Below are 14,163 nucleotides of genomic sequence, written 5' to 3' on the forward strand. Positions count from 1 at the left end.
ATGTGTGAATGGGTTCTTACAACAGAATAATGTACCATGTCACAAGGCCAGAATTATACAGAATTGATTCCAGAAACACGAGAGTGAATTTCTCTCTAGTCACCAGATCTCAGTCCAGTTTGAGCACCTATGGGATGGATCAAGCTCTTCAGGGTAAAGTTCCTCGACCATCCAGTTGGAAACAGATATGGGAAGCATTTGAGGCAACATGGACTGGCATTCCTGTGGTGTACTTTCAACACTTCATCCATGCCACAATGAATCCAGCCTGTTCTGAGAGCTAAAGGGAGACACACTTGACATTAGGTAGGTCTTCCTAAGGAAATGGTTCCTTAGTGTTAAAAATATGTGCATTTTATGCAAATATTGTGGCATTGAATTCATTGATTACGAACATGGAGAGGTAGTGGGATCCTATAGGGCAGGTTCCCACTACCTATCCTTAGTGTATGATGAAATTTGAAGCTTCTTAGAATTGCTAAAAACTTCATCTGGAACAATATATGCAAGTGGAAGTCAGTCAGCCATACCACATTTAAACAGCCACCAGGGAGGGAGACCATATGTTTTGAAAATAAAAGATTTCTAGACAACATGGCCAAAAATCTCCTACGTCCAGAAAAGTTGCATGAAAATTAGAAAAAAAAGACTGTCAGGACTCATATCATTATAATAAAATATTGTTAATAAAATTTTTGCATTTTGCTGTTCAGTCACTTGGTACTGTAATAAATTGTTCCAATAATTTACCACATTGAAAAGTAGCAGTGTATGTACTATACACTGATGAATCAAAACATTATGACCAGCTAGTCATTATGCAAATTGAAGCAACTGCAGGTGAATTACGGCACGGGTTGGAACACAGTATAAAAAAACACCTGATATTGAGCTCCGTTCATCAGTGTTGCTCTTGTTCTTTGGATGGGAAAGGCAGCGGACTTAAGCAAGTTTGACAAAAGCCAAATTGTAATGGCCAGACTGGGTCAGAGCATATCCGAAACGGCATGGCTGGTAGGATACTCGTGGTCAGCCGTGGTTAGTCTTGGCGTTCCTTTATGAGGGCAGCAGTATCCAAAATGCAAGCGACCAATTCATCTCTTGTATTCACCTTTTCTTTGTATACTGTGCTTTTTGTCCATCACCACAAACAAAAATCTAACGGAATGAGGTCTGTAGTCCTTGGTGGCCAATGGGGCCACCCCCGCCTATCCATTGTCCAGGGAAAGTTCAATTTAGCTATTGTACCACAGACGGGTATAATGTGTAGGAGCTCCGTCATGCTGAAAGTACATACCAATCCTTGTAGCAAAGGGAACATCCTCCAATACTAGTGGAAGTTTGCTTTTCAGAAATCCTAGGTAAATGGGCCCTGTAAGATGATTTTGTAACACAACAGTGTTGAAAATTTGTTTCTACAGTGGCATGTGGATTTTAATCTGACCACCTATTAGAGTTACGGGTATTGTTGATATCACCACGATGAAAGCTTCATTGCTGAACAGTATTAATGGAATTAATCGGCGATTAGCATTTACCAACCAACAACATTCCAATCACTGGGTCTCCTGGTTTAAGGGCTGCACCTGCTGTATGTGAAATGGATACAAGCTGTAATGTTCTCCATACTCTCTTGTCTGTGGAACACCGATACGCATAGAAATTCTTTGTGTGCTAATAGTAGGACTATGTTCTACCGACTGAAGAATGTGTTCTATTTCATCCACATTTTGTTCATTTGCTCATTCAAAAGAAATATGAGTGCCGGGAACTGTGCCAGTCTCATGCAGTTTGGTATAAATGCTCTTGAATCCAGTATGCTGTGGTTAGGAAACTGATGACAGTATTCAATAAAAACAGCAGTAGCACTTCCACCACAAAAACAGTAGACAAACACCATATCGGCATATTCAGCATGTGTGAAAATGTGCGGTATTCTTAACAACACTTCTAACACCAAACAACATCAGGTTATAACTGCTTCTTGGTCACGTCTGATTCAGGGAGCTGTGCACACCAGTTTCAAACAGCTGTATCTCTATATCCATTGAGAATTGGACACATTTATATGAACTTTTTTGCTCAGAATAATCTATACTATAACCTCCCAAAATATTTACTATTCCTCCTGACTCACCCTGTTATATATATATATATATATATATATATATATATATATATATATATATATATATATAGATAGATAGATTTTTTTTTTTTTTTTTTTTATTATTATTATTTTTTCTTTAAATATGGTGCTAGTGTGATTTTTCATTCAGATAAGAAATACTTAATTTTGGAATGATATATAAATTGCTAAACCTAACTGAATTTGTTTTTTATTTCATAACAGTAATAGTTGTATTTTTTCATTCCCTTACAAACATGAAAAAAAAATTAATCTTTGAGTCTAAAAAAAATTAATCTTTTTTCTGAAAAACAATTTTTCTTAACTCAAATAAAAACAGCAATCTAAAGCTGCAGTTCCTGTAATGTTCTATTTGCACACCAGTGGTATGAATGAACACCAACTGTCATTAGGTTGCACCTCCTACATAGCTGACTTGCATTTGGATCTTCTTTTTCCACTTTTCTTAACAGCAGCTGTTTCATTGCATGTATATGCACTTATAAGCACATATGCCAGTACAAGTGGTTTCAGCACAACAGCAAATTACATGTCTTTTTCCCATAGTGCTGGATAAAGCAAAATAAACCAATGAGATGGCCTGTCATATTTATTTAGCAGTCTATACAGTTGAGAAAAGACGTTAAAACCATTAGAAACACTAGCGTATTGCTTTTAAGGTTTAATTTATATTAAAATGAAATTGGACTGCCTTTTTATATTCTACTTAGAAGTTTTCTTGAAACAAAATTCAAAACTCAATGATGTTTGCAGTCTTAAACTTTGTATGGCGGACAAAATCTCTAGTGCTGCCCTTTTAACTTAAAAGCTTGAAAAAAGGTTTTTCTTTTAAATATCTGTGTCAAGCTATAACTGGTTTCCATCTTGTATTAAACAGAGGTTCAGTCACCTAAATGAGCTGTGATTGAATTTCTTGTATAATTAATTATAATATTTTGTATTTTCTTGTATAGTTTAAAAAAAAAAAAAAAAACTCAGTAGGAGTATATTTTTTCATAGACAATTTGTATATGTTTGGAATACATAAAAGATCTTTACAAAGGTACTTGGAATCTAAAGTCATTAATATGGCAAGACAGTGTATTTTTAAAACTTTACTATAAAAGATTTGGTAACCACCTATTTAATTCTAAAAAACTAGGCATTATTTTTAATGTTTCAAAACTGATAAATAATGATATTTACTGACATGAAACATTCCTTTGATGTGCAGTTTCCTTAAAAGCAGTGATGTTAATGCCATGAATCGTATTTACAACCTTTATGAGAATAATTGTCTTTATGGCCTTTTTAGATATTAAAATCTTTGATCCTTGAAAGATAGGACAGATTTTATTATAATTTTCCAACACAATCCTTGTAGGAATATTAGAATAAAGTCTGTCCTACCTTATTCTTGACTAATCAGCAAACCTTCATATTTGAAAAAAAAAAAAAAAAAAAATTCAAAAATTTATTAAACAGCTGCAAAACTTTGAAACCAGAACTTTCAACTTGAAATTCTGTCTTTCTCATAATGTTGTTTAATCCTGCATTCAAAAAATGGCTGCTTATCCTATTAATTACAATAAACATCAATTTGGAAATTCCTTTCACACCCAGGATAATGGAGAATGAAAAAGACATGGGAATAACTGAGCAGTGCAGATGGGCTGCTAGGACATTCTTGTGGTTTTGTCAATGATGTGCTGAAATTTGCCAGTGGGATAAGGAAGTGATTATCGCAGTGGATAAAGTGATGGTCAAGTCACATCTTGAGTTCTGCATACAGGTCTGGAAGCCTCATTCTAAGAAGATGTGGATCTGTTGTAACAGATGCAGAGAAAAGCAATGAAATTAGTGAGAGGAACAAAAGGGTACTCTTACCAAGAAAGACTAGGTCTGTAAATTCCACCTCTTGGAAATTAAGCACCTGTAAGGAGATGTGATTAAAGTGTTTAAGGCAATCTGAATGGATTGAGTAAACTAAATGCAGATAGAATCCTTACTCTTCTTGGAAACATAAGGAAGATATAAAAACTTAATTGTGAAAGGGTGATTGTAGGGCAGATATGAAAAAATTTGCTTTCAGAGTAAACATCAATTGTAGGAACAAACTTCAATTGTTTGTTCCTTCAATTGTAGGAACAAACTTCATCTAGCATTTGTGTAAAATGGTAGTTTGGAATAAACAAATTATTACGGGGAGGTACAGAAGAGGCATATAGGGTTTTTTTTTTTTTTTTCCTTCTTCTTGGCTGATACTGTATAGACTTGCTTTCTTGCATCATTTGCCACTACTAAATTGGTAAAATAAAGAATATAGAATTAAGAACATATAAGCACATCTATATGTACAATTATTTTAATACACTAAATGCAGAAAAAATGCATTACAGAGCTTTTGAGTGTTGCCTGCTTGCAGCACTCAAAAGCTCTGTCTTTCAGTGTATTCGTAAATTAAAACAGTTGTATGATAAGTCTTACAACTTATCATACAACTGTTGTAGTATGATAAGTCTTAATCATATGTTCTTTAAACTGTTTCTTTTGAAACTGAGCTGCAGAAATAGACTGAAAACTATTAAGTATAAAACCACATATAATTCTTAAATAATTATAGAATTTGCAGTTGTGTTATTTCAGTTTTTAAATGGGGGATTACTCTTCAGCAACACTGCTCATTGTTATTTGTTTATTTTTATTATTATTATTATATATATATATATATATATTTTTTTTTTTTTTTTTTTTTTTCAGATATTACTAAACAGACCCCATGTATATATCAATCCAGAATATCACCTCCTCATTACAGGCTTGTTATTGGAGAGGATGTTTGGGATCTACCAAAGGTTTGTACATTTTTTGTTGCTGTTGTAGTCTTCCCCCCCCCTCCCCCCAAAAACACATGATATTTAGAGAAGTCAAAAATAACTTTCAGGGAAATTCATGAATAAATGTTTTTTGCTTAAATGACAAGCAAATTATGTAATAAAAATAAGATTTGTTGCATATTTTTAAATTATTTTTATGATTTATATTTTGAATTCCACTGCATGCTCTGATGCTTCATCTTTGGATTGTACTGAAACACCTAACTCTCATATCCAGTGACAATACAGTTGAGGAAATTAGGATTGTCTCGACGAGTATGTATGAAATCTTCGCATAATGATACCCTTCATTGCTTCTGCTCCTCTGTGAGGCTGTGCAGCTAAATTTTGCACAGACCTTCCTTTTCTCTAAATCTTCATGTAGAATTTGATGATTTGTCTCATCAGCCATCATTCTAAGGGTCAAACGACAATCTCTTGCCACAATTTCCCAAACCTTTGCAACTCTATCTTCCTCATTTTAAGAGGTTGACAGACACCCACTTCTTGGGTCATTGCAAACGTTCTCACATCAGTCTTTGAACACACTGGTATGACTCCACATTTCATTACCATAAACAGTTTTTAACATTTCATATGTTTCTGTTGCAGATTTTCCCAGTTAAAAGCAAAATTTGATATACATTTGTTACTCCACTGCAAAATCATGACATGGAATGTTAAAGCTACTAACAAACTGATTATTTGAAACCTGTCAGCCTACTGGAAAATCTCTGTACCATCATCTGTTAGAAGAAGTTTGAACAACAACAACAACAACATAGCACTTCAGTTTATTTTGAAACTCACTGAGCATGACTGCAATAGCACCACTCTGGGAACTTTATTGCTACACCTCTTAAATTCTGAAAAAGCATATCCCCAGGGGCTCGCATCTGGTGAGTATGGACTTGGCACACCTAGGGTCCTGAGCTGGATATCCTCATTCTTCTCTTTCTTGGTGATTCCCTTCTACTTCCAAGTCTCTCTCTCTCTCTCTCTCTCTCTCTCTCTCTCTCTCTCTCTCTCTCTCTCTCTCTCTCTCTGGGTAACTCGGGAATTTTTTGGCTGGTGCAGCAAAAGCCTCAGGCTTTCTTGCACCTTATAGCTAATGATGATGATAATAATAATGGAATAATATCACATTCACCTCCTCAAAACTAAATGGAAATTTTAATTTTTCTCTGCCATTTCACAACCTGCAAACATCTTTTAAATAGCACAAAAAAAAAAAAAAAAACACTGCATGGTTTATATCTGGATTTAACTCTCCATAGATTTTAAACTTTCAGTTTTGAATTTAAATTGCTGTCACGGTTCCTAAACTCCTTGTTCTTTTTCACATTACAAAATCTTGTAGTCCATGAGAATTATGTGATGTATGATCCTGTAGGTGTGGACAAGTGATGAGTATTCTTAGTTGGCAGCAGTTCAGATGAAACAGACATTTAGAATAAACAATTGAGATAGATATGCATAGAACAAACTATTGATTTAGTTGCAAAACAGATAATAATGGCCTCTAGAAAAGCTATATAAGAATAGGTGTTGGATACTAAGTACAAGGCAGGAATGGGTGCTGTAAGCACAGAGGATGAAACCAGTGAGCATTTATAGCTGTGTGATAATGGTGTATTGGGTGAACTGTATGAAATTTACTCAGGGATAGCAGTCTATCCAAGACTTCTCATGCACACAGGTGATGAGTCAGCAATAGAAGCTCTCTGCTCATCCATAAAAACACACAACAAAGAAAATATTTTCTTCATACCCAACACACGAAGGTGTTGTTACCATTCTATTTTTGGCCACCAGCATATTACTGATAGCCTGCTGCCTCATGGTATCATAGTTAAATAAACACTTATGGTGGACCCTATAGTTCTCTTCACAACACTCCAAATTTCTATTCGAACATGCAGCAGCCCGGAAAACAAGGTGCTGGGGATTTCAAAACCTGCAGCGAGTCGTAATGAAACAGGTAAATATATGGGCTGTGTTAGGGCAACTAAGATAATAACAGGATATACTTGCATGTACACCAATGCTAAAATTTATTTACAATGCTAGGAGCATAGTAAATAAATTTGTTGAATTTGAAGTGTAGAAGTTGTCAATCAAATGCAGACATTGTGGGGATATCAAAGATGTGGTGTCACTCAAATATAACGTATGGTGAGTACAAATGTACAAAGTATTCAAAGTATTTTATTATTTTCTGCGGACTCCAGGGTTTCCCCTATCCGCCGCTGAAGAGTAACTGTAGAATATTTACAATTTGTGGTTTTACAAAACATCTTGATCCACCAACTTTACAGGAATTATTACAAACAATAAGTCTCTTGCCTGAGACCAATGTAGTATAGCCGCACATTTGACCATACTGTATATCCATAACACTTGCAACTCAGTTATTACAATTTGTTGAAGGCACCAATTTCTACATTAACCTTCACAACTTATACAACTATACAGATAGTTAGAACCTTCCAGTTTGGTTACAGTGAGGTCCAATATCTTACAATTTATACAATTTAAAATTTACAATTTATGCACCTTATTAGAGGCCGAAGTCCCGGGACACTGCCTACCCAACAGTGAACATGGCACATCGACTTATATATTCTAAACGCTAATATTGCCTTCCAGCAATAAACACAAATAAATTTCCTCGTCAGAGGTCCTGTAACAATTCGATTAATATCAAGGCAATATATACAGTGGTAGTACACTTATTACATAATTATTCTCAATCGGCCAGCCCTTTCCTTCTGTGGAAAGCCCTGTCTGCAAAGTTAGCCAGTGCTTGATAATTTTCTTTACATTCTAAAAACTTGGTGAAGTTATTTACATCATAAACTTCAGTCAATGCCTGAAGTTCAAATCGAATGTCTACATAATAACAACATTCTAAGATTATATGTTGGACTGTCTCCTCTGAGCCACATTTACAAAGAGGAGACACAGCCAAACCCAGAGTAAATAACTTTGAGTTTAGGCTGTCATGCCCAGATAGAAGGAAAGAACAAAAAACATTGGCCCTATGTTAAACCAGGACCAATGTTTTTTGTCAAATTCGGCAACTTGAGGTATAAAAAGGGTAGTAATTCATCCAGTGTTGTCATTAATCCATTCATTTTGCCATTCCTGGAGGAACTGGTTTCGTAATTTAGTGTTGTCTTCTTTCACTGGCACGTCCAGGTTAACAAAAAACTGGTTGAACTGTGCTGCAATACCCTTCTTTCTACAATACTGAAAGTAATTGTACAGCACTTCGTATTAAATGGTAATTTACCGTTGATTACCTGTAGTGCCGACGTTGAAATTGTGCGACAAGCTCTTGAAGTTGCAATCAGGAAGAAGCGCTGGGCTTGAGTCGATTTTTTTCCACCACGACTCTGTGTATACTGGGGCCCCAAGTGCCCACAGCATAACAGACAATAGGAATAAATATACATTTGTAGTACAGCTTGAGAGTGGAGGGTTTCAGACCCCAAGAACCTTTGGTAATTCTGATTATTTTGCCTGTCAAAGTCTTGATTTTGCTTAGTACATATTTAGCATGGGTAATGAATTGAAGGTTGTTATCTAACATAATTCCTAGGTATTTGTACGAGTTAACTAATTTTATTGATTGTTCTTTAATCTTAATACTTGGAGGTTTTTTTGGATCTAATTTTCCTTTGAGAAGAATTTGTTTTGTTTGGGGAACAGTAATAGTTAATTTATGTGTAGTACACCACTCATCTAGGTCTGATAGGACTTCATTAGCACGAATTTCAAGTTGCACTCTGGAGTTTCCAGAAACAAGGATTAATTAAATCGTCTGCATAAGTGATCTTAGTAGTGCAATTATGTTCGGTAGACAGCCACCCATCAAGGACCACTTTCCAGCATACTGGTCTGAGAACTGATCCCTGAGGGCAACCGCGAGTCACAGGTCTCGCAACAGAGCAGGATCCACTGGAGACCACAAGTGAGCAATTCTGGAAATAATCTGTGATGAGACGATATTTTTTTTTTTTTTTTTTTAGTTGTTGGCACATCGACTTCTGTGGCCATAATGCACCTCCCAAGGTTTTTGCAGTACTTTGATCCAAGCCCGAGGTGGGATTCGAACCCGTGACCTTTGGGTTGCTAGGCAGGCACTTTACCTGCCCGGCTAGCCCGGTCGGCGATGAGACGATAAATAGGCACGGAGATCCCGGCCTCTTGGAACCTCTCCAGGATACTTTGCCACAAAGGTGTCAAAAGCCCCTTTGAAGTCCACAAGGAGGCCGAGGACATACTTTTCATTTGAGGCTGAAACGGTATTAATAACTAGGTTAATGGCATCCACTGTAGACATCCCAGCAGTGAAGTCAAACTGATATCTGTAGTTTAGTTTTCTTTCTTTATAGTGCTTTTGGAATCTTGCTACAATCAGCGTCTCTATTATTTTTCCGAAGACTGGAAGTAGAGCGATTGGTCGGTATGAATTTGCCTGATTTGCTGTTTTGTTGGAATTCTTAATGAGTAATTTAAGATTTGCTTTTTTCCAAGGAGAGGGGGAAGGGGACAGGTGCTCCAGATTCTTTTAACTATAGTAACTTCTAATAGGTCCAGTCCAGGGCATTTGCCATCACGCAAAGTTGCAAAAACAGCAAGACCTACATTGTGTCTGTCAGAATCATCTTTGTGACTTTGGCCTACGTAGGAAAGATGTTCTAAACGAATGCCTGTTTGTACCGGACTTTCTGGTACAGTTTCATCCAAAATTGTTTCCAGTCTCGGCCCATGTCAGAGTTTCAGAGTAATCAGGTCTAAGTACAGAGGAGAATATTTCCCCCGGATGAATTTTGTCTAGAGTCAGCTTGTAGATCAAACCCCAGGGCTCCTGGTCCATAGTTTGTTTAACCAAGCGTTCCCAAACGGAGAGTTTTTCTTTGTAAATATTGTTGACATATGTCCTCGCATTTTTGTATATTTCATTCACTCGGCTTGTCTCATCTTCAGGTCTACTAGCTCTCTGAACATTTTGTCTTGTGCTCTTTGTATGATTCCTTAGAGTAGAAAGGTTCTGGGACCACCAAGGAACCGAATTTTGTCTTCTCTGTTTCTTCTTAATTGTCTCGTCGCATATTTTGGTGATGATTGCCATCAATTCTTTTAGATGTTGGTCCAAAGTAAAATTTGTCAGTTTTTCATCCGTAAATTTTTCCTTAAGTAGTTTCTCAAAAGGATTCCAATTGATTTGTCGAGTTTTGTATCTGGGGGAGTCATGAGTGCCTCTCAAAGCTACTGCGTTTTCATTAGATATGTCAAAGGTTATTACATTGTGGTCGCTTACCAACCAAGAGGAGTGAACAGTCCAGTTTTCTATGCATCTCCCGAATGTTGCATTCGACAGAGTGACATCTATGTAAGACTGACCAGAAGGGGATGAATAAGTGGGCAAATGCCCAGGGAAGTTCCAGACAATCAATTCATTAGTTATTATGAATTCCTCCAGTAATTCACTTTTATTATTCGTTATGGGGCTGTTCCCCATGGTGGAAGAAGCATTTGCGTTGGTCATAATAACTATCTTTTTGCATTCTTATCAAAACTAAAGAACTAAAATGATCTTGGGCAGGACACAGCTCGAAGACATGATGACAGATGGACTAAGAAAATAACAGAATGGTACCCAAGAGGAGCTAGAAGAAAACCTGGAAGACAACGGTGGAGATGGATAGATGAAATTCATGAGTTTGTTGGTAGTAAATGGATGCCCATTGTACAAAACAGAAGGAACTGGAAAGTTACTGGAGAGGCCTCCATCCTGCAGTGCATTGAAAATGGCTGATGATGATGATGACAAAGGTTGAAGGGTGGGTAATGACTGTTGAAATATAGCTTGTATGCTACTGCAACAGGATCTAGATAAATTAGGCAGCTGGGGTTTAACACTGATATGGGTAACGTTAATCTGGGATTACCATACCGACTGTGTGGCACACTACACTCAGAGTATTGGAAAATGAAAAAGACCTGGGGTTAATTGTAACAGTCAGATACAAGGCTCTCTGAGCAGTATAGACAGGCTGCCAGGACAGCTAATTGGGTTTTCTCAATGATATACAGGAATTTTGCTATCATGCCCCTCGACGTGGGCACCTGTACGTGGTGAGGGGACCTCCCAGTGACGCTGCTGGACTTCCAGACTAGCATCACTGGGATCCAACGCCCACAGCCCAGGTTCCAGGCTTACATCAATGGAATCCGGTGTGTTTGTCATGCGCTGCGACCCGTGGAAATTCGGAAAGGGGGAATCCTGGTGGTTGAGGGGCCCAGCTTCAATACACCGGTCCTGGAAGGCCCGGCTAGGATCAATCGGCTAGTAGGCTCACCTGCGAGGGTCAACCGTGTCAATGCCACGCCCCTACCCTCATGGTCCGAGGGACAGGATTCAGGCTGGCGGCGGTGCGGGTATAGTGTCTGGGTAGCCCTGGCATTCCACTCCCGAGCGCATTTATTGCATGCCGGATAGTGGGCGTCCCTTTGGGCTCCGTGGTGGGTGGGGAGCCCGGGCACTGAACCACTTCAAAACTTCATGAATCCTGATAAACATATTCCTTCAGGGGCCCCAACCCGGTCCCTATCTGAAAATATTGACGGAGAGGCAGATAGCATTATTGCCACAAAGAGGCAGCGAACCGAACTACCATCAGGGCCTGTCCCAAGGTTCTTAATAATGCATTCCACCAACGAAACACCGAGTGGTAAAATGTCACCCTTTTTTATACAAAAAGGGTTGGATGGGTTAGCAGGTACACCCAAGTCAGTTAAGAGGCTCCGTTCTGGGGACCTCTTGATTGAAACAAAAAATGACAGGCAGTCTGAACATCTACTCTGATAACATCAATCGGAGGAATACCCATAACAGTGACACCACACATAACACTAAATTCATCGAGAGGTGTCATTTCGGAGTGGGACCTTCTCGACGTCACCGAGGAGGAAATCTGCTCCGAATTAAAACCACAGGGAGTTACTGCCGTCAAGAGAATTACTGCGCGAAGGGATGGAAAAATTGTTAAAACCAGGAGTGTTATCCTGACTTTTAACTCTCCCAAACCTCCTGATGAGATTAAAGCTGGCTACATCAACTGTCCAGTGCGTCCATATGTTCCAAACCCTTTACGGTGTTTTAAATGCCAGAAATATGGACATTCTCAAATGGCCTGCCATGGAGTCCTTGCATGCGCTCGATGTGGTGCAAAGGACCACGAAACAACAGCATGTTCCGCCACGAAACCCACCTGCATTAACTGTGAGGGAGAACATCCAGCCTATTCACGAGCATGTCAGAGGTGGAAAGAAGAAAAAGAAATTCAACGGCTGAAGGCAGAGCTAAACATATCGTACCAGGAGGCAAGGAAAGCGGTGAAACCTCTCAACATCAAAAAACCTACCTGCGCCCAGAAGGTAGCAGGGAGGTGTTCAATTGGGACTCGGACATGTCCGTCCCTCCAAAAGAAACATTTACTCCCATCGCACGTTATCTTTTAAGCTCCCAAAAACCTGCACAGAAGGACCAATCAGCTGCACTCCTATATCGGTACCTCCTAATGCTCCACAAATAACAAAAGCAAATGCAAAAGAAAAGAATAAGAAAGGTGAAATACCACCTAGTACCCAAGAAAACATGGATGTCGAGCAGAAGGAGGTACAAGAAGACTCAGTTTTGGAGCTCTTTGCTGAGGAGGAAATGGACACTGGACAGCGTCCATACTTCCCCAGGAAGGAGAAAGCCAGAACTGAAAAAGGTAAGCCCTCAGCACCTCGGAAGCCGCCTGATGGACACACCAAGCCAAAATAATGGCTAAATTCCTAAGTGGAACTGTCGTGGATTCCGGCAAAATACTGATGATATCAAGGCACTCCTGCAAAAGCACAAACCAGCTTGCTTTTGCATACAGGAGACGTATTTAAAGGCAAATGACGACCCCTCTATGCATAACATTACCATCATTCGTAAGGATAGAATTGTGGATGGTCCTGCTCACGGAGGAGTCGCAATCCTCATCGGCAACCAGATCCCATTTCAGCCTTTGCAGCTTACAACTAGCATTGAGGCTGTAGCAATTCGCCTTTCAGTGGGGTTCTTATTAACTGTCTGCTCCGTTTATTTGCCACCTGGGATTGACATCTCCTAGAAAGGCCTTGATGATCTTATCATGCAATTGCCTTCCCCTTGTTTAATTCTTGGGGATTTCAATGGACATAATTCTCTGTGGGGTGGTGCTAACATCAATCGAAGGGGGCAAGTCATAGAGCGTATGCTCACTGACAATGACCTCTCCCTCTTAAATGTGGGAACAAACACCTTCTTCCACATGCCTACCCGTACATTCTCTGCCATTGATCTTTCTATCTGCTCCCCTTCTCTCCTTCCTTCACTTACTTGGGAGGTAGAAGAAAATCCATATGGAAGCGATCACTTCCCAGTGATAACAACCCTAACTAGTGATAGACCCTGTCTGCCATTTAATTTACTGCAGTGGAAGATTGATCAGGCTGACTGGAATGCCTTTCAATATCTGGCAAACTTTGACATTGCTACAGTCAGTCAGGAGCCAATCAATGAAGCAGTCATGTATGTCACAGAAACGATTGTCCAAGCAGCTGCAATTGCAATCCAAAATCATCCAGCCGGTTCCCACTATTTCCCAAACCTTGGTGGAATTCAGAATGCACGGCAGCAAAAAAAAGCACAAAACAAAGCGTGGGGGATATTCCGCCGATATCCCACGACTGAAAATTTAATATCATTCAAACGTGCACGTGCGAAAGCGCGTTCTGTACGACGTCAGAGCCAAAGGAAATCTTGGATTCGTTTTACATCTTCCATAACTCAGGCTGCTAGCTCAAAAGTAGTCTGGGATAAGATCTGGAAAATGAAGGGAAAATATTCACCATGCCCTTCAGCGATCCTCAAGCACAACGGATATCCAATTGCAGATCGAACTGCAGTTGCAAATACTTTAGGGGAAACATTTGCAAAAATCTCTGCAGCAACATCTTTTCCCGTAGAGTTTTTGGCCCTGAAAAAGAAAATTGAGAAAAACCCACCGAACTTCTCTTCAAAAGGGCTTGAATCGTATAACAAGCCCTTTTTACAGGAAGAGTTAAATA

At 38.9% G+C, this 14,163-nt stretch overlaps 1 protein-coding gene across 1 annotated transcript in view; it reads left to right on the plus strand.

Annotated features, from left to right (window-relative positions):
• The window catches only part of LOC150084200 (transmembrane protein 209), a 115,119-nt gene that overhangs the window by 93,813 nt on the left and 7,143 nt on the right, over positions 1-14,163 (plus strand). The window contains exon 15 of the mRNA XM_090375090.1: positions 4,889-4,983. Within this exon, the coding sequence (XP_090231216.1) occupies positions 4,889-4,983 (95 nt within the window). The remainder of the gene's footprint in view (positions 1-4,888; positions 4,984-14,163) is intronic.

This window comes from Mastigoproctus giganteus, chromosome 6 (assembly GCF_048544385.1).
Source record: "Mastigoproctus giganteus isolate SK-2022 chromosome 6, ASM4854438v1, whole genome shotgun sequence".
In the NCBI taxonomy this organism is placed as follows: domain Eukaryota; kingdom Metazoa; phylum Arthropoda; class Arachnida; order Uropygi; family Thelyphonidae; genus Mastigoproctus; species Mastigoproctus giganteus.